At 39.2% G+C, this 19,169-nt stretch overlaps 1 protein-coding gene across 3 annotated transcripts in view; it reads left to right on the top strand.

The window, feature by feature from the left end:
* The window catches only part of cpne5b (copine Vb), a 125,014-nt gene that overhangs the window by 21,024 nt on the left and 84,821 nt on the right, over positions 1-19,169 (top strand). For all 3 annotated transcript variants that reach the window (XM_063474405.1, XM_063474404.1, XM_063474406.1), the window contains 3 exons: positions 8,894-8,934; positions 9,272-9,318; positions 18,011-18,114. In XM_063474405.1, coding sequence (XP_063330475.1) covers positions 8,894-8,934; positions 9,272-9,318; positions 18,011-18,114 — 192 coding nt within the window. The remainder of the gene's footprint in view (positions 1-8,893; positions 8,935-9,271; positions 9,319-18,010; positions 18,115-19,169) is intronic.

Raw genomic sequence — 19,169 nt, 5'->3', positions numbered from 1 at the left:
GTTGCAGCTGAAATTGAGACTCATCAGACCAGGACATTTTTTTCCAGTCTTCTATTGTCCAACTTGTCCATGCAAATTGCAGCTTCAGTTTTCAGTTCGTAGCTGACAGGATCACCACCTAAATTTGGTCTTAGCTGCTATAGTCCATCTGCTTCAAGGTTTAACATTTGCATTCAGAGATGCTCTTTTGCATATCTTGGTTGTAACAAGTGCTTATTTGAGTTACTGTTGTCTTCCTCTCAGCTTAAGGCAGTCTAGCCATTCTTTTCTGACCTCTGGCATTAACAAGTCATTCTTCTCCCAGAAAAATGCTGCTCACTTGATTTTTGTGTTTTGTGGACCATTCTCTGTAAATCCTAAAGATGGTTGCATCCCAGTATATTAAAAACTCTGAAATACTCAGACCAGCCCATCTAGCACCAACAACAATGCCACATTCAAAGTACATCACCTTTCTTCCATATTGTGATGCACGGTTTGAAGCTGAAGCGATCTTCTCGATATCAAGGCCTAAATACACTGACTGTCTGGATCTGATTGGGTGAAACTTGGGCTAATGAGCAGCTGAAAAGGTGTACCCAATAAAGTGGTCAGTGAGTGTAGCTTGTGCCAGTGATAGCAGAAATGCAGATCAGTTAAGAAAAAGATAATTAACACCCACATCATACCTAATGTGCTACCTAGAGATTAAACCTGTATATAAGTAAGCATTTCATCATAGTAGCATATATTGCTTGCCTGTCATGCTCTACATTTAGTGGACCCCAAAGTGCAAAAACCCTATCTTCTCCAACAATTATTTATCTGAAAATATGACAATGCTACTCTCAGAGGACACCTACATGTGATTCACAGCAACTTTTCTGCTTCAAGCAGAAGCAAAATGATGTACTCCCTCAAGACACAACGAAGACGTACTGAGTTTAAATGAACAGATTGTATCAATTGATATTCATAGCAACATAGTTTATAGAGTGGCAGATGCTGTTTCAATCATTGTCTGTTAGATTACAGATATCCTGTGTGTATTGTGCGCTTTATTCACCACCAGTCTTTACGCCTTGAATGCTATGACTGTAAAAGATGGCTTCTCATAAAAAGCTAAAATTAAAACACTGATTTATAGGACCTGAACAGATTCTTCAGTTGGCCTTATAGGATAGCCAGAATGATTGCAGATGTAGATTGAATCTACATAACTGCAGCATTTTGATAACACAGTGCCAAAAAAATGTTTTACCGCATCACAGCACCACAGCTATATCATCAAAACTGTAAACATTTTTTTTTTTTGCTATTAATCCATAAATGTTTTTCCTCACATTTGCCCTGTGATGCACTCAGCTGCAGTTTTTCACATTTGAACCTGTGCCCACCGGCTTGTAATAGCCGACTGGATGGAGTGATTTAATCTGACTACAGGTCACAACTAAAAATATATACCTTGATTGACTGCTTGGGGAAATAACTGCTGTTGGATGGGGATGAAAGCAGTTTGGGGCTGTATTTACGGTAAGAGATAATGGAGAGACCATTAGAAGGATAATAAACCACCGAGAGATAAACAGGAGGTGGAAATGACAGTGATATAGAGGAGGATATAGGGAATGATACAAGTGGATTCATTTTGGATCAGTGAGTGGGAACGACATAAACTACATTAGGGATGTGAGGTTAAAGGGGAGGAAAATATATTTCCTGGTGAGATTCCTGCATGATTGGTTGGTAACTTTGAGTAACGCAGATTCAAGCAAAGTTATAACAGAGTGATGTCCACAGTTAAAAAAAGTGAAACACTTTTTGCTTTGCTGTTTCTTTAATGAGTAGTGTTTGCATTATTTTAAAATGTCCTGCATCAAGACAACAATAGGAAATAACAAGGAGCACTCAGGGCTCCATCTCTGGGCAGCATTAACTTTTAATTGTATAATATTTATTTTTTTGTACATGCATTTTTTTCTTTGTTCTCTTTAAACATACCTTAAGGGAAAATCTGATAAGGGTGTCATGTTTACTTTGATTACACAAACATTATGTAGGAGTACTTAAAGGATAATAGGTATTCATTTGTAAATAGCTAGACATGAATAACTTCACTATCATTTTGACCTTCAGATCAATCTTTTGACCTTGATAGACAGGTCAGAGGTCAAATGTTGTATGATATTTGAATCTTCATACAGTACTTTCTCATAGTTTCTAAGTTATAAGGCTAAGTTATCAATTTTTGATCAGTAAATCATTAAGTTGACCTTCAAGACCTTGGTAGATGTAAACCAAATTTTACTGGATCGTTTGCGTGAGCCCACGCTACAACCCTACAAAGTTTTAGCGTAATTCACCTATAACTTTGTGAGCTATTGTGTCTACAGACAGAATGAAACGCAAGCAAATGCTCCCAAAAGCATAGCCTCCTTGGCAAAGCTAATAATACCCTTTAACACAGACAGACCTGCTTTGTTTAATTTATTTTATCAGACTCTCAAAGACTGTAGAGAAGCTCAACCTTTATCAACCTTTACACTTAACACAATGTTTTTTTCCTACAGTGAGACGGTACAGAGATTAAAAACAATGTAACACATTAACAGCTCTAAATATAAAATGAAATAAATAATGAACAGGTAACCCAATCTTTATTCAATTTTCAAGTATCAAATATGTTAGAGGAATGGTGACCTCTGCCACCTCTTTTTTCTTGAACAAAAAGAGACAATAATAAGCTCGCTGGTACACAGACAGTAAGTAGAATGAAACAGTAAAGAGAAAGAAAGTCTGTGTTTACATTACATTTATTTTACAGGTATCATAGTTACAGTTTATAGTCTCCATGAAAGTCACCAGTTGATTAGTTAGTATCAGTAATAGCTAGGGATGGACCGATCCGATATTACGTACCGATACTGACCTAAATTACTCGGAGAGAAATTAAAAATGTAATCGGATCCATTAAGTATCACAAAAGCGACTCACAAAACTTGCAACATGGCATAACCCAGCTCATGACCTTAGTAGGTCGGAGAAGTATGTGTCATGTGATAGAGCGGCTGTGTCATGCGAGACCTGTCGGTGGTCTGGAGTTACTTTACACTGAAAGCAGCAAGATATTTAAAAAAACAGTTTTATTGATTATAAAATACACTAAATCTGATTTATATCGGTATTGGCAGATATCCAAATTTATGATGTCGGTATCGGACATAAAAAAGTGGTATTGTGCCGTCTCTGATAATAGCATGATGTCTGTCACAGTTTCATGTATCATTTACATGCTAGTACCCAGTCCATGGACTTAACTACACACCAAACTGATTCATTAATTTGAACTGTGCTGGTGATGCACTTGTTAAATGTGGCCATTCCCAAAAATCAAAACTTGTGACATTACACTGTGTCCAAAACCCTTTGTCTTCTCTCCCCGGCTTACAAAGTCAGTAAAACCAACTTCTGATCAGTTTGTACCGGCTCACGTTTACACCTGTACCAATAATATTTTTAGTGGTCCCAGAGTTTCAGAAGTTTACAACATTTATTACGTGTAAGATTGCCAGAGTAATTTACTAGAGGCCTCCCATTCAAACAACAACAACAATGAAGCATAAATAAATGTGATTGCTTGCTGTGTGCTAATGTACTATTGAGGGTTGTTATGGTGAGGTGGTGGATGGAAAGGGTCCAGATGTAACTAAATATGTATTTGGATAAGGGCTGAATAAATTAAACTGAACAAAGCATCCAATTATTATTAACAATGCATTCCTGGGACAGTTTTGCATACAAGCATTGTTATCTGAAAATAGCTAGGTGTTTTTTTTGTTTTTTTTTTCAAATTTCCTTGTTTCTCTGCAACTGGAGTTGCAGCAGTGCAGAATTTTTAAATGGTGAATTGCTAATTTAATTATCTTGCTTTTTTTGGTATCAAATATGGATTTTTTTTGTTATTTAGACTGAACTGAACGGGACATTAGACTACAATACTTCAGCCACAGACATTTTGACAAACACAGAGTATTGTAGCTCAGAATGTCTTTCTAGCCTAAATGTAAGATGAAAAACAAAACATTTCAGGACTTTATGTGTTTCTTTTTCTTATCAGTGTGCTCTTGAAAGCTCTTAAAGGAGGGAGAGAAAATACGGGAACAGAGGAAAAATCAAAACAGATTAGTGTGGATGAAAGAGCACAGCTTCAGGTGGAAGGCAGCAGAAATTGCAGAAGAAAATGAAACGAGAAAGAAACAGAAGCGAGAATCAGAGGAGACAACAGGCTTTGTCATCTCGAGTGAAGGCTCTCGTGTCGCTGTCGTGACCAAGCGAGCAAGAGGAAACGTGAAGGGTAATAGAGCTAGGAACATAGCAGCCTCTGGCAAACATTATGAAAAGGTCAGACTTGATGGAGGTGTGACACAACACTCGAAACACGGGGGGAGAGATTAAGTTAGAGAAAGTCAAATTCATAAAAAAATGCATTAAAATCAGGCGGGAATAGATCAAGAGAGACAGGGTGGAAAAAGCTAAGAGGAAAGCACACACACACGAAAGCAGGCAAATAATTAATATAAAGAACAGAGTTTTACTGGCAGGAGCTCACTGTCAATCACTTTATGCCAGCTCCAGTTTTATGTTCCCAAAGGATGTTTGCTCAGTGCAGCCAACAATAGCACGCGCTGGCCTTCGTGCAGCACACACTTCAAAAGACGAGAACACCTCTCTGTCCGGAGTCAAATAGTGTTTAATTGCACTCTGTTATCTCAGATAAAAGACTCCTGTACATCTCTGAGCCCATTAGTGTTTGGGTGAATTATTGTTGTGTGATTTCGTTTGTGATTTTAGCAAATCACAAATGATATAACAGTGAAAGGCCCTGCATGGTTCGAGATAGGGCTGTTCGATATAACGATATATATCGGATGACGATATAAAAACGTCTATCGTTTCCTATTACGCTATCGTTTGTTTCGTGGTGTCGTAAAATAAACTGTTTACAGCAATATTTTTGATGGTCACTGTAGCGGCTATATTAATTTCTTAAAGTTCTCTCTTTCTCTTATAGTTAATATAACCACACTACTGACGGACAAGCGCCTGTTTTTACTTGTTGTCGTTTGCAACAATGATGGTAAAACCATCGCGTGGCTCCGCTCTCCGCTTGTTTGTTTTCCCATGTAAACCTTTCACAATAAAGCTCAAGATCCTGTTGAGACTTTTCAAAATAAAGAATCACGTGAAAGAGTATGCGGAGGGTTTACGGATGAGAAGCAAAAAAGAGCCGTCAGGTGCTAAAAAAATAAACCTTAGACTCAAACTTTGAAAGAAAATGGTGGCTGTTACAACTTATGTCTAAAAATGTATAGTGTCATGCATCGGTTAAAACACTGGACTCCAGGTAAAGGATGCCCAGCTGGAAACACTTCACGCAAGTTGCCCGAGATTCACAGAATTTACATAAATGTTACATTTTTTTTTATTTATATCATTGTCAGGACGATAAATGTCTTCTATCGGGATATGAGATTTTGGTCATATCGCACAGCCCTAGTTCGAGACTTCTGCTTTTTGTGTTGCTCATGTTGATATTTTAAATAGCCCATTTTAAGTAACCAGGTAGTATGGATTCAAGCCTAAATGGCCAAAATGTTGACCTTAAGGAATTTAATTACATGTAAAGGTTGCATGCAATTTAGTAACATGTAATTACAATGTAACAGTTTAAAGGAACCTGGTCCCATGGAAGCTACTTGATTTTTATGCAGTCAGTTCACACCAAGCATGTCCTCCTTAGTGATAAATGATTTGAATAAATGAAGCTTAGATTTTATATCTTCCAGTTGCATTTTACTCAGAATTATTGCTGTTTATGAGGGAAAAGAATGATTTGAGTGTGTAAACATTTACAAACATAACTTCATCTGTCAGAGATGTACTCAAACAAACCCAGATAAGATACCTTTATAGTATTTGATGACATTCCTTAAAGGATTTTTGATGTACTAGTGTGTTATACATGTGTAGTATGGTTAAGCCTTGACTGAGACATTAATTCCTGTCACATGTGAGGGTGTAGGGAAAGTAGAAAAAGTAAAAAGCTTTAAAAACAATACCTTACAGGTGTTACGTGACGGATGCTGGAAGATGGAGTGGGACATGTACAGTAGGCGGAGAAACAAGGAATGAACAAGATCCTTGACAATGACCTTTATGCGCTCTTTCCACTCAAATACAAGCCTGTAATTTTGTGTCTGCAACCTTTGCTGTAAATCAGTGTGGCAGGCCCTCATCAGACTTGAGTTTAAGGGGATTCTTACATTGTGATCTATAATAGGAAAACGTCTGTAATTACATCTGCTGGGACGAGGTGCCAGAGGTGGCAGTTGTTAATAAATACATTAGTCTTGAAATGAAATACACTGTACAATTTACGGTTAAAAAAAACCTGTCATATTTTTAAAAACCCAAACTGTGGTCAAGTTCTATTACCAATCAAAATCCACGATTCATCAAATCTTTGTTCTTTAATATGACAGATGTAAACGTGTGAGGTTGAACGCTACATACCATTACAAAGTAAGAGGTAAGGTGGGAGGGCAGAGATAGAGATGAGCAAATGAGATGAGTAAACACGGAGACTTGTTAGCAATCAGGGTGCCATTGTGCAAAATCCAACCCGACAATTTTCAGTGTTGATATCCCTGCTAGCCAGTTGATTTCATTGTCTGGGAATGAATGAAAGAGCATGTTTGTTTGTGCATGTCAAAGGCTTCACATGCAATCACATTTGCACACGCAGGGATTGTAAATGTGAAAATAACCTTACACTCTTAGTGAACTTTTCATTTCTAAAGCTAGAGTAAGAGTCTTTTACATATAAATGAATGTCTATTATAGGGTTTGACAAACAAGCTCACTCAGTGCTGATTAAGGCCATCAGGTAGATCTCTCTGCAGTTCACAAAACGCCAAATCTGTTTGCCTGTGTTTTATGTTAACTTACAATAAATGGTTTGCCAGAGCCGAAGAGCAGAAGACCGTAGCAACAGACAGAGCGTAGGCTACAGCAACGAGGGTTGTGTTAGGAATCATCCACCGCTTCCTATTTGATTTTTTAGTGAGCATCGTGTAACGAGACTATATAATGAGGTGACCCCACAATTACTGACTGCATTATTACAAATAATTAATACAAGTAGTAGAATGGTTGATTAGTGACCAGTGGTTCTACATTGGTTTTATACTGCACCCCTCAGTGCAGTATAAAACCAATGAGGATAATAATAGAGGATAATAATAAAAAACCAGCATACACTACACATGGCGCTTCGGGTAAAAATGAAAAGTGGTAGATGGTGAAGCCAAAAAATGATTAAACATGGTTGGATTTCTTTGTGGAAGGCATAAATAATAACTTAACAGAGATTGTGTAGTTATTCCCATTGGCTGACGGGGGACACAAATGTTCTGCAGTGCTGCAGGCAGCCATGTTTGCTTCATGAGTGGGTCTTATCAGTCACTATGAAGTAAGCTAGGGTCACATACCTTTTGTGCTCCCTCCCCGCTGCCACAGCTCCCTCACTGTAATAGACTTTCGAGTATTTGTGTTCTTTCGCTCCCTGTTACCTTTGTTGGTTCTGTGCTGTTTCTTTGTGCTTCTAGTTCGCCTGTTTCTTGTCTCTATCACCGTGTTTATATTAGTCTTCGTGTCTCAGTGTTAGTTATTTGCCTTTTTTTTACTTTCTGTTTTACATTTAAAGTCTTGTTCTTGTTTTACCTTCTGCTGTTTTCAGTGACTCACCCTCATTAGTTAAGTCTGTGTTTGTTTTCTGTCCTGTTCCCACCTTTGTCTCCTGTTTTTCTGTTGTGCTCCTGCTCATCATACTTGTTTTTTTGGTGGTTTTTTTCTGTTTTGTGCTCCCAATCTCTGCCTCGCTATCCTGCTTTGGACCCTTTATCCTGATCCCTGATATAGGCAGTGCTTTTGCTCCTGCTCTAATATGAATGTACCTCACAACACCCATTTTCAGTGTTTTCCACCACTTTGACTGCCCTATAACGGTGACAATGTTAATGCCATTTACCCTAAATCTGATCTCAAAACAATCTTAAAAAAACAGCTTAAGCTTTAAAAATCTACATTACTAGGACCTGGGGTTTATCCCCTTAAAGAATCCAAGTCCCCATAATGTGACCGCTGGTATTTGAACACATTCAGGTCCCCAGAACATAAGCAATGCCTGGACCAAACAAACATTTTGACTTGAATGAATGAACAGAGCTGACAGCAGAACAGACGCCACTATTAAACATTGATGTTAAATGTGGGGTGGCTTATTGTTTTCCTTCTTGTGTTAATGCTGGCTTGCATCTAATTTGATATCTAATTATTTGCAAGGTATCATGGCTTTGATGCCGGGAGTGGTGGTGAAAAATCGCCGTGGCGATGAGAGGAAATTCTTGATAGTCTCTCATCAGAGAGGAGTTTTGCATGTTTGATGTGAATCTGCAGTCAGAGGGGGACGAGTGGAGGCTGAGAGAGACAGATGAAATGTGATGCAACAAAAAAAAAGTCCCCAGAGACTTACCAAAGCCTACAATGTGACAAAAGCTCAAACTAGATACCCGAAGAAAGGAAAAAAGGGAAAATCAGAAAACCAAGGCACAAAATGAAGAGCGCAGAAAACCCGAAGTGATATGAATCAGCAGATCAGATCACTTTCTGTAAAATTGTCAGATAAGGCTCTGCACTTCTCAAGTGGGCTTCTGGTTAATGATAGCATCTTAAACATGACAAGAATATACCGTATGTGCACATAAATTTTAGAACATAGCTGAGTATAAGTGACTCACGTCGAGCTGTCAGCATGAGTAACAGTTGTTGCTTTTTTCTTCTCTTTATTTTCCAGAAATCTGCTGGATAAAGACACATTCTCAAAGTCAGATCCAAGTGAGTATTTTGTAAAGACTTCTCCTATTTATGGTACTTTATTATTTTTCTACGCCTGCTTCTGGTTGTGGTCGTTCTCTACTTCTCCTCTGTGTGTTTTTTATCGATATGTTGCCTTGTAGTTTGGGAAATCTTTTTTCCCCCCTCAGTGTGCTGTGGCTGTTTGTTCACTGCACTGGAGCTAAAACCCTCACATTGATTTCCCATTTGGAATTTGCCTCCATTTTTCTAATTCTCACTCTCTTTTCTTCCTCTCTCCCTCTCTCCCTGGTTCTTGTTTTCTCTTTCTTTCACCAAATTTCCTCTTTTTATGTCCCTCCCTGGCACTTTTTCACAGTGTGCGTGCTCTATACACAAGGTGTCGAAACCAAACAGTGGAGAGAGGTGAGTGTACACACGAACATGCACACACAAATCAAAAAAGAAAGAACTTACAGCACGTCCAATTAAGTTCTGGCCTTGCTCTCTGTGTGCACAGGGGTGGAGTGGTGGCACTCCAGTTAAGACATTCAGCTCATGGTTTTCTTTCCCCCTTTTTCTCTGTGAGTGTTTTTTGACAATTCATTAAACTTGTTCAAGCATCAGTCGTCTTAAAATGCCAAGGAAATATTCCCTAATTGGAGACTTCAACCAACAACAAAAACCCTCAGACCATAATGATCAATATGCTCACATTTTGGGGACTAAACAGCACGCTGCAGATTCATTAATCCACATCTTAGTGAACCTTGTTTGGTTTATGCGGCATTACCATCAGCTCTCTACTTGTCATCTCACCATTCTGTCTGTTTGTCCAGTTAATGAAACCTAATTATTTGGGTTGCAGGTGGAATTAGCAAACCACGTAATGATACAAAATAAATATGTGAAGTAAAGTGTTAAATAAAGTATTGAAGCCGAACTCTTTACCTTTATGTCTTTGCAAATACTGATAAGCAGCTGACATCAGAATGTTTATTATGGAAGAAATTCCCAAATGTGGCACATAATAAAGGTAATAATGATAATAATAATAATAATAGCAATTTAACTCAAAATGATGTAGTTGACAATATTCAGCATCTTTCCTGTTGTTAAGATAAACAATTTTAAGTAGATACAAGTGCATGTGTATGTGGCCCGTTGATGTTTCACAGACCTCCATTTGTATCCAAAAACTATTAACAGAAATGGGCCAAGCTGCTGCTTTCGATTAAATCGAACGTGGCCATTGTAGTTTATTTTAATAGAATTTTTGTCCTATTGCCATAAATGCTGACTGCAAGACCAAATTAAAATATATACAGTATACTGTTTATGAACTAAGCCTGTAATAAATTTGTCACGGTAAATATTTTTGTATATAAATATCTTTTATTTGTCAAGTTAAAGAGTGTCATTGTGATTGAAACTCTATTTTTCCAAGAGATGTCTGGCTGAAGGGGCAGCAGAAATTGCAACAACTATAAGCACAAGTAAAGAAATAAATACAGATGACACTGTACATGAACTTCAGAAGCAGTCACACTGAACAAGAGAATCTCTCCTCAATCCTTTAAATCAGACTTAAACTCACCCTTCATAACCAGTTAACAATTGCAATAACAATTTCAGATTCTCTTATAGATTATTCCAGAAAAAGAGAGCAGTGTATTTACCCCCCCTCCCCCCTCAATTCTGTTGTGACTCTGGGAAGAAACATTAGTGAAATACTGTGAGAGCATAGACCATACCTACAATGTTTTTACACATATATGAATATATTCATAGATGTGCATACTTATACACTGCTTAACAGATTTATTAGGCCACCTTTCATAAGAACAAGAAAAAATAAATATTTTAAGAATCTGAATAAACTAAAAATGATTGAATTCTTGTTTTTATTGCCAAATTTGGGCCAGCACACTGGACTTGTCTGAGAAGTCAGAAATTAATGAAGCATAGCATTCAACCACTAAAAGAATTTTGCTGTTCAGGAATGCAAGTAAGTGTAATGTGGCATCTTAATCAATTATTAATAATGTTCTTTACTTTTTTATTTTTTGTAAAAATGTAAATTTATGGATAACAACAGTAATTGTATTTTAGCGTAAGAAAAATATAATTTTGATTAAAGAGTTTGTGCATACTGGTGGATAAACCATTGCAGAAACATAAAAAAGTTTTAATTTGGAGCAGCTGTGCCACAAACCTTACATCAGATGTTGGTCTAATAAATTCATAATGCAATACGCTGTACTGTGTATGCACATATCTGAAAATTATAGAGTATTGCTAGCGCAATGCTTTAGTGTAAAAACACAGCAAATATGCTGTAAATGAGAATACATGTTTGGCTTACAATAAATTATAGTCATTAGATCAAAAAATCATAAATCAGGAGTGAGTTTGCTTTAAAAACTATTCCCGTTAGAGAACTTCTGGTCCAAGCCTTGCGAAGATAAATAGAGTTTGACACTAGATAGTCGATTTTAATGTTCTGTAATGCAAACAGGCAACAAAAATATTACAAACTATCAACCAAGACAGCAATGAAAAAACAAGTTCATTAAGAATGGAACTGTAACGTGATAAGTATAGCATGATATTAATTTACAGCTATGTTCCCAGTGCCACAGCCGTGATTTCACTTGCATCACCTCCAAGGCTGGACATGCACAGTTTGATTGATTCTTCATCAAACACTGCACATTGTCCAAATGGGCACAGATACTTTCAATACATGATAATTTAATGTAATTTATTTATTTATATGGTATATGGCTGTTTTATTTATACACTCATCTGCTGCTCTTATGTTTACTCACTCCCAACAGATGGCTGTGTGGGATTAATTCAAAGGTAGCTGAATTATTCCTGACAGCCCTGTTCTCTGGGTGTGAAAATGTGTATGCATATGTGTAAATCCTAAGCGCATATGCATTTGCATATGTACAGTAAAGGTCCCTGTGCCATCCACTTCTTTGTTTTTTCAGTTTGAATGCCTTCTAATCCAATCAAATACACAAAATGTAATTAATATAATGAGCATTTCACTTCAGTTTATTTTCACTTCAGATTGCACTCCATCTTCTGCTGTTCACCAGGAAACATTTAAATCAGCCCTCTCCTTGCGGACATGAACCATCACATCCATAGTCATATTGTTCAGTTGTATGTGTTGGAGCGGCTCCAGGTGATGGTGTGTGAGCGACACTGAGCGCCTCCGATTGAACAAGCAAAGCTAAAACAGGTGACTCACCAGGGACTGCTAAATAACGCTTTCTGACAGGGCCCTCTAGCACACCGGTGGGGCCACGTTTGACGATTATTTCCATCTCCTATTTGGTGCACACTGCATTATGCCTGCCATACAGTTCATTCTTGATGAAGAGTATACGCATCACTTTATACATCAGACTAGTGCATAGATAAGTTATGTGTGGACTTGATTCTCTTCGTTGTGCGCTGATTATCCTCTACAGTAAATTAAAGTGCTCCGGATTTAGTTGTAGGATACTTTTAGGTTGATTTTATGCTTGAGATGATTCAGTGCTTTTTATTGCTCCAGTGGTTATTGTTTAAAAAAAACAAAAACAACTAAGTGACCTTCAATAATGACTCCCCATCCAAAACAATGGAGAAAATAAACCTGAATATGGACTCTAGTATCCAAAACCAAGTCTGAAAAGGTCATAGGAGATGTTTACCAGGCTCAAACATACTGTTGAACAATTTGAGGTATTACTGACTAATACAGCCCAAATTGAGAGCACTCTTAGAAATACACTTCTTCCTGGAATCGTTGTGTAAGTGTACCTCAGGTAATTAGACTGTATACCAGAAAATCACAGCTGCAAAAAGTCTCAGCTCTGGCTTCACTGAGTTTTCACAGTATGTCCATACAAGCACAGTCACATTAAGGATACTTGAACCATTTGCTTCTCCTTACAATATAACACAAGACAAGACCTATTAAATGTGGAAGGAATGGATCAATGAAGCCCGGTAATCCATCCATCCCAGCCATCCAATTTCTTCCGCTTATCCGGGGCCGGGTCGCGGTGGCAGCAGCCCAAGCAGAGAAGCCCAGACCTTCCTTTCCCCAGCCATCTCCTCCAGCTTATCCAGGGGAACACCAAGGCGTTCCCAGGCCAGCCGAGAGATATAATCTCTCCAGCGTGTCCTGGGTCTTCCCCGGGGCCTCCTCCCGGTGGTACATGGCCGGAAAACCTCACCTAGGATGCGCCCGGGGGGCATCCTTGTCAGATGCCCAAACCACCTCAACTGGCTCCTTTCGATGCGGAGGAGCAGCGGCTCTACTCTGAGCCCCCCCCAAATGGCCGAACTTCTCACCCTATCTCTAAGGGAGAGGCCAGCCACCCTTCGGAGGAAGCCCATTTCCGCCGCTTGTATTCGCGATCTCGTTCTTTCGGTCACTACCCACAGCTTGTGACCATAGGTGAGGGTAGGGGCGTAGATCGACCGGTAAATTGAGAGCTTCGCTTTTACGCTCAGCTCTCTCTTCACCACAACAGACCAGTACAGCGTCCGCATCACTGCAGCCACTGCACCAATCTGTCTGTCGATCTCCCGCTCCCTTCTGCCATCACTCGTGAACAAGACCCCGAGATACTTAAACTCCTCCACTTGGGGCAGGGTCTCGTCCCTGACCTGATCCGGCTGCCTGTAATGTTAACACTTAATTACATCAACTTATTTTTAGGTTCATTAGATGAATATAAGGTGCAGTCCTAACGATAAGAAACTCTCTCCAATAAAAAAAAACTAAACAAAAAAACCTATTTAAATCTGGTCGAGTTCCCCTTCAAGGTTGTCTCCTTGTTCACTTTTGGCCCACTTACAGCCCACTTACTGCTTTCAGATCACTCCCTGAAAGGCTCATTCTGATTTTCCTGTGGACCTAAAGTTGCTCAGAGAGCTGCACTGCAAGGGAGACTAACATGAGGGGAAAATAGACCAAATTTAAATGGTATTTTTTTTTCTATTTTCACAGGTGGAGTCGCTGAACTGAATGGTTGCACCTCATATGTAGTACATACGTACGATGAAGGGCTGTTGGATATATAAACAAGTAGAACACAGCAATGGAGGTGCAAAGTGGTCGAGTGATCACTGTATGCTGTGAGCCAGACAGAGAACAGCTAATGGAGATTGACACGGTTGATGATTTCTATTATTTTTTCCCACCGTCTGACATTATCTGCTACTACCTGCTACGTGAATGAGTGTGCGTTTGTGTATGTGTTGGTGCACATGCCTGTTTCTGCGCGTATGAGTTTTAGAATTTGTTTGATGTGCACACATACCCAGACTTCGCACAATCACAGCTGTGGCTCGAAGCTCTAACAAACCTTGGGAGTTGTTTTCCCATGAAGCCATGCAGCACTTATCGTGGAAGAAATGGTTTTCAGCTGCTTGTTTTACTCTTCCTCCCTAAACTCTCTATCAGTCCTGGGGAGCTGCTCAGTATTCTTCGTGTTTCTGTGTCTTTTCTTTGTCTTGGGGATTTCTTTTTTAAACTCACCCCAATGCTTTTCACTTAAGGCCAAAACAGACAGAAAGCTATCTCACACTAATTCACACTACTGACTCCACCATGCTCATTATATGAGCACTGTGTTGCTGTCTGCTGAGCCACAAAGAACAGAAAAAGAACTACAGCACATTCAGATGGCAAAAATCTGCACTGGCGGTTTGTGTGTGTTAAAAGAAAAAAAGGTTGTTTATGCAAACTATGATGGTCAGCATAATTAACACTGGGACGGTCTTAGCCATATTTGGGATAGAAAAGCCAAAAAAGATAATAATGGATTATAAATGTTTTATTACTGTTCTCCTTTGCTCATTTCTTAATTTAACACCATGATCACTTGCAATGAGATTTAGGGACATGGTCACATATTCAACACGAGACACTATCGGTCTCTACATCAGCGGACCGAAGAGTTCAGATGCCGTAAGTATATGCGTGCCAGCTGCCTTGCGTCTATGTGTGTAAATGTCGAGGGTGCAGGTCAGGGACTTCCTGCCAGATTCTCATTAGCCAGCTCCAGCAGCCCAGCAGTATCTAATGAACTCTGCAGCACGGTATTGTCTCTTCCACTCAGCTGGGAAATCACGTATGGTGCTCATTTTTGCAATCTCCCGCCTCTTTACTAACATGTGTTCACAACCTCATCAACAGCTCTGGGTGCTTCGGAAAAAAAACTCAGGGCAGAACACAGATTCAATATCAGTAGTCCTGCCCTCCTATTTTTAGAAAGAGGGATTCAACAGTGGCGCAATATCACAGAAGAGTGAAGTTTTCTATCGGTGCAAAGTCATCGTTTACTCACACTCGCTCACAAAAGCTGCATTCCACGTTATGGGAAGATTAATCTTTGCAAACAGGTTCTGTTTACCTGTATGAAGAGTTCGACAGACTTGCTGGTGAGTTATGAGACTGTGGAAAACAAGAGTGACTCTGAAAAGGGTGTTGCAGATTGGCTTAAAGCTACGAATGTTGTGTGGAACTCGTTGAAGCTGAACGCTTATTCTCATACAAATAAACATTATTGCACTAAAAATACTACAGTTTGCACATATTACAACATATTCTTATTCCGAACTCATCACATACTGACGCTTGCTCCTTGTCACATTTTGATGCACTTGGTAACGCTTTACTGACATTTTCCACCAAGCAGGATGTTATAGCAGAATACCATTTCAGTTTAAATCAGTTTTATTCATATAGCACCTAATCACAGCAACAGTCCCCTCAGGGCGCCTTATATTGTAATGTAAACACCCACAATGTGCATGAGGAAGAATAACAACTAATGCAAAAATCAGCATTAGAAGGCCAGTGTGGTGTTATACAAACTCTAGATGGAAAGAAGTTTTTGAACCATGTCTGAAACCACACATTCTTCTCTTCACTTAAATTTTGTACCTTCGGTTTCGACTTTTACTTAAAAAAATCACAATCACACATATTGAGGAAAATATCATGGTTTGGTTTTCATAACATTACCTACACATTAAAGGTCAAACACCTCTCGACTGCTATGATGCTGATGACACCAACACAGCACGTTTGCCCTCTGCCTCATGGTATCTATTTCAGAGGCAGACCTGTTGTAGTCTGTGGAAACAGTTTGTATATATATATACGATTCGCATCTGACCCGGTGTCATTATTGCATACGTTTAGACTGAGCACAGGTTGAATTTTCATCTTTCTAACAAAAGAAGGAATACTTGCCTCTAACATCTGTGCATCATTATAATATTAGGCATGAAGGAATGAAGATGGATTTGATTAAGGAAATCAATTAAGAAAAAATATGATTAATGCTGCTCATTACAAATCAATTAATGCTGTTCCTTGTTGTGATACAAGGATGAAATGAATATTAAACCTATCACAGGAGGTGTGGCTTTAATAGATGTAGAAATAACGTCTTTTTCTGAGCTATAACAAGAGCAGCTATCCCCTACAGACCCAGAGCATGCTCACATGGTTCAAATTTAGAAATGTAGAAGTAAGATGTGATTTATCTTGTGAAGTTCTGGTGATATTACCAGCAAATAACTATGACTGAGCTGAGATGTTCAAACCGCAAACAGTTTATAGCTGTGCTGGCAGGACACCATTAAATGTGACATCAAAAACATGCAGCCATGCACAGAGGAGACTCAGTATACACGGGAAATGTGGTGCAATCTCCAGTGTGTGTTTTCTTGAATCCATTTTGAGGTAATTTCATTCTTGTGTTAACTGCTCTCATCTGACTCCACTGTTTTTATGTTTGTTCAAACACCAGAGGGCTCAGACTTAGTATAAAGTCACGAATGAGGCAATGTGTGCTTTAAGGCTTCACTATTTATTTTTATTTTATTAAATATAAATCTGTGGAGGTTTTAACTGACACTCACTCTTTAATCAGGCAATCACATGGGAGCAAGCATGCATTTAGGCATGTAGATATAGACGAGATGATTTTCTGAGGTTCAACTTGAGCATCAGAACTGAGAAGAAATGTGACTGAATTAACTTTGAATGTGGCATGTTTGTTGGTGCCACGTGGGAATGTCTTTGAATGCACAACATGTCAAACTTTTAAACTGATTGGGTACAGCAGCAGAAGACCGTGCTTGGTGCCATGTCTGTTACACAGGACAGAATAGCATACTGAGGCTACCAAAATTGGGCAATATAAGACTGGGGTTAGAATTTGGTATAAACAACTTCAAAGCATGGACCCATCCTCCCTTGCTTCAACAGTTCAGGCTGCTGGTGGTGTAATCGTGTAATCGTGTAGCTGCTGATAAATCTGCAGCAACTGTGTGATGCTATCATGTCAATATGGACCAAAATATGTGGGGAATGTTTCCAGCACTTTGCTAAAGTGAAGCATTAAGACCGTTCTGACTGCTATAGTGGGTCCAAACCATTACTTGTAAAGTGTACCTAATACAGTGGTCAGTGATTGTGCATATACTGGAGTTTCTGGGCCTTTGTCAGATTTTCTCTGGCATATTTCCCTGCATTTGTAATTTAGGAGTGAGAAAATGTAGGAAGCCCTAATGACTGCTTTTCTCCTCCTCACCTCTCCTCACTCTTTTCTCATTTTTAGCCTTCTGACTCTTTTCAATCCAAAGCTCCGACTCCAACAGTGTCCCCATTTCCTTCCCTCCAGCAGTTTTTATCCCTTTCCCCTTTTCTCCTCCAAGTCTACCCATAACTTTTCCCTGTCCACACATTTTCCCGGCGTCTTACATTTTCCTTTTCCTTCCGCGGGGTTGATGTATGTGCTAACTTGCTGTAATTAATACAGGAGAGGGGTGAAGATCAAGCAACCGGGAAACCCACCCTTGATTTCATTTGCACAGCAGAACCATGTGAAAGCACCTCCATTAATCAGGCCTCTGTGACTGTGTGCATACACTTACGTAATAAGCCCAGGAAAGAGATGAAAAGGGAGGAAAAAAGTTAAAGTGCAAGCACACACTAACTGTATTTGTTTTTAAAACTGTGTTTCAATGTCTTGCTTGTTCTTTCGTCATTCTCTTCTCCTGACCTCCATCTGTCTTTCTCCTCCTACAGTTTGGCAGAACAGAGGTGATAGACAACACTCTAAACCCCGACTTTGTTAGAAAGTACATCTTGGACTACTTTTTTGAGGAGAAGCAGAACCTTCGCTTTGACTTGTGAGTGATGTTTAGTTTTCATTATTTCACTTCCTTTTCTGCACCATCTGCCTACACCGTTCAGTTCAGTTCAGTTAAGAAACTGACCATCTGCCATACCTGACCAGAAAATTCAACAACCCTAACTATGCACAACAAGACTGATCTCTCTCACCATGCCAAAATATGGATGGGATCTAAACATTGCTCTGAAATGGCATGTCTTTTGTTTTATTTAGATAACTGCATTTATTTACACCAGTGCATAACAAATGTAATCTCAGCATTTTTCATATACATCATAAGCTAAGCCTTACAATTCAAAAAAAAGGACAAAAGCAGCAATTCTCTTTGAGGAGCACCCTGACTGTGGTGAGAAAAAAACCCCAGGAAGGAACCTGCTATAGATGATGTCTGTCTAGACCTACTGGGGTGAGGGGGAAGCAAAGAAAGAAAAGAAAAGAACAGAGAAAGATATAGTGATAAACACTTGACATGTGGTCGGGGCTAGCAACTTCAGATCAGGATCATGCAGACCTGGAGATGTTTGCAAGACTTTCAGAGAGAGAAAGGCTAGAGAGGAAAATGCACAACTTACTGAAGAGGAAAGAGACACAGTTTATGACACGAACAAGGCTACATGAATGCATAGAGAAGGAAGAAATGAAATAAGAGACGTGCTCCGTGCTTGATGGGAGGTCCAGCAGCAGCCTGAGCCTATAGCAATATAGCTAAAGGACTGAAATGGGATCTCTTTTGCTACTTAATATCTTCAGAGCAACATCTTGTAGAAGCTTTCCGGGAGCTATATCCTGATAGTAAAGAATTACAACTGCTGGTCCCAGAAGTAACTAATGAATGGGATCGTTTTCAGCATCATTCTAAGAAGGCATGTTTGTAATGTTAGTAATGCTCGACGGCTCATCTGTAGGCAGCGCTACAGATGACTTTAAATGCATGAGTTAAAGGAGATATTCTAGTCAAAAATGACTCAGTGGTATCAGCAGTGCTAGAGGCCAAGTTAATGCCATGTTTTTAGGGCCAGAAACAGAGATAGATATCACCAATTGCCAATA

This window comes from Pelmatolapia mariae, linkage group LG5 (genome assembly GCF_036321145.2).
Source record: "Pelmatolapia mariae isolate MD_Pm_ZW linkage group LG5, Pm_UMD_F_2, whole genome shotgun sequence".
In the NCBI taxonomy this organism is placed as follows: domain Eukaryota; kingdom Metazoa; phylum Chordata; class Actinopteri; order Cichliformes; family Cichlidae; genus Pelmatolapia; species Pelmatolapia mariae.
This window is presented reverse-complemented; position numbering and strand designations above follow the sequence as displayed.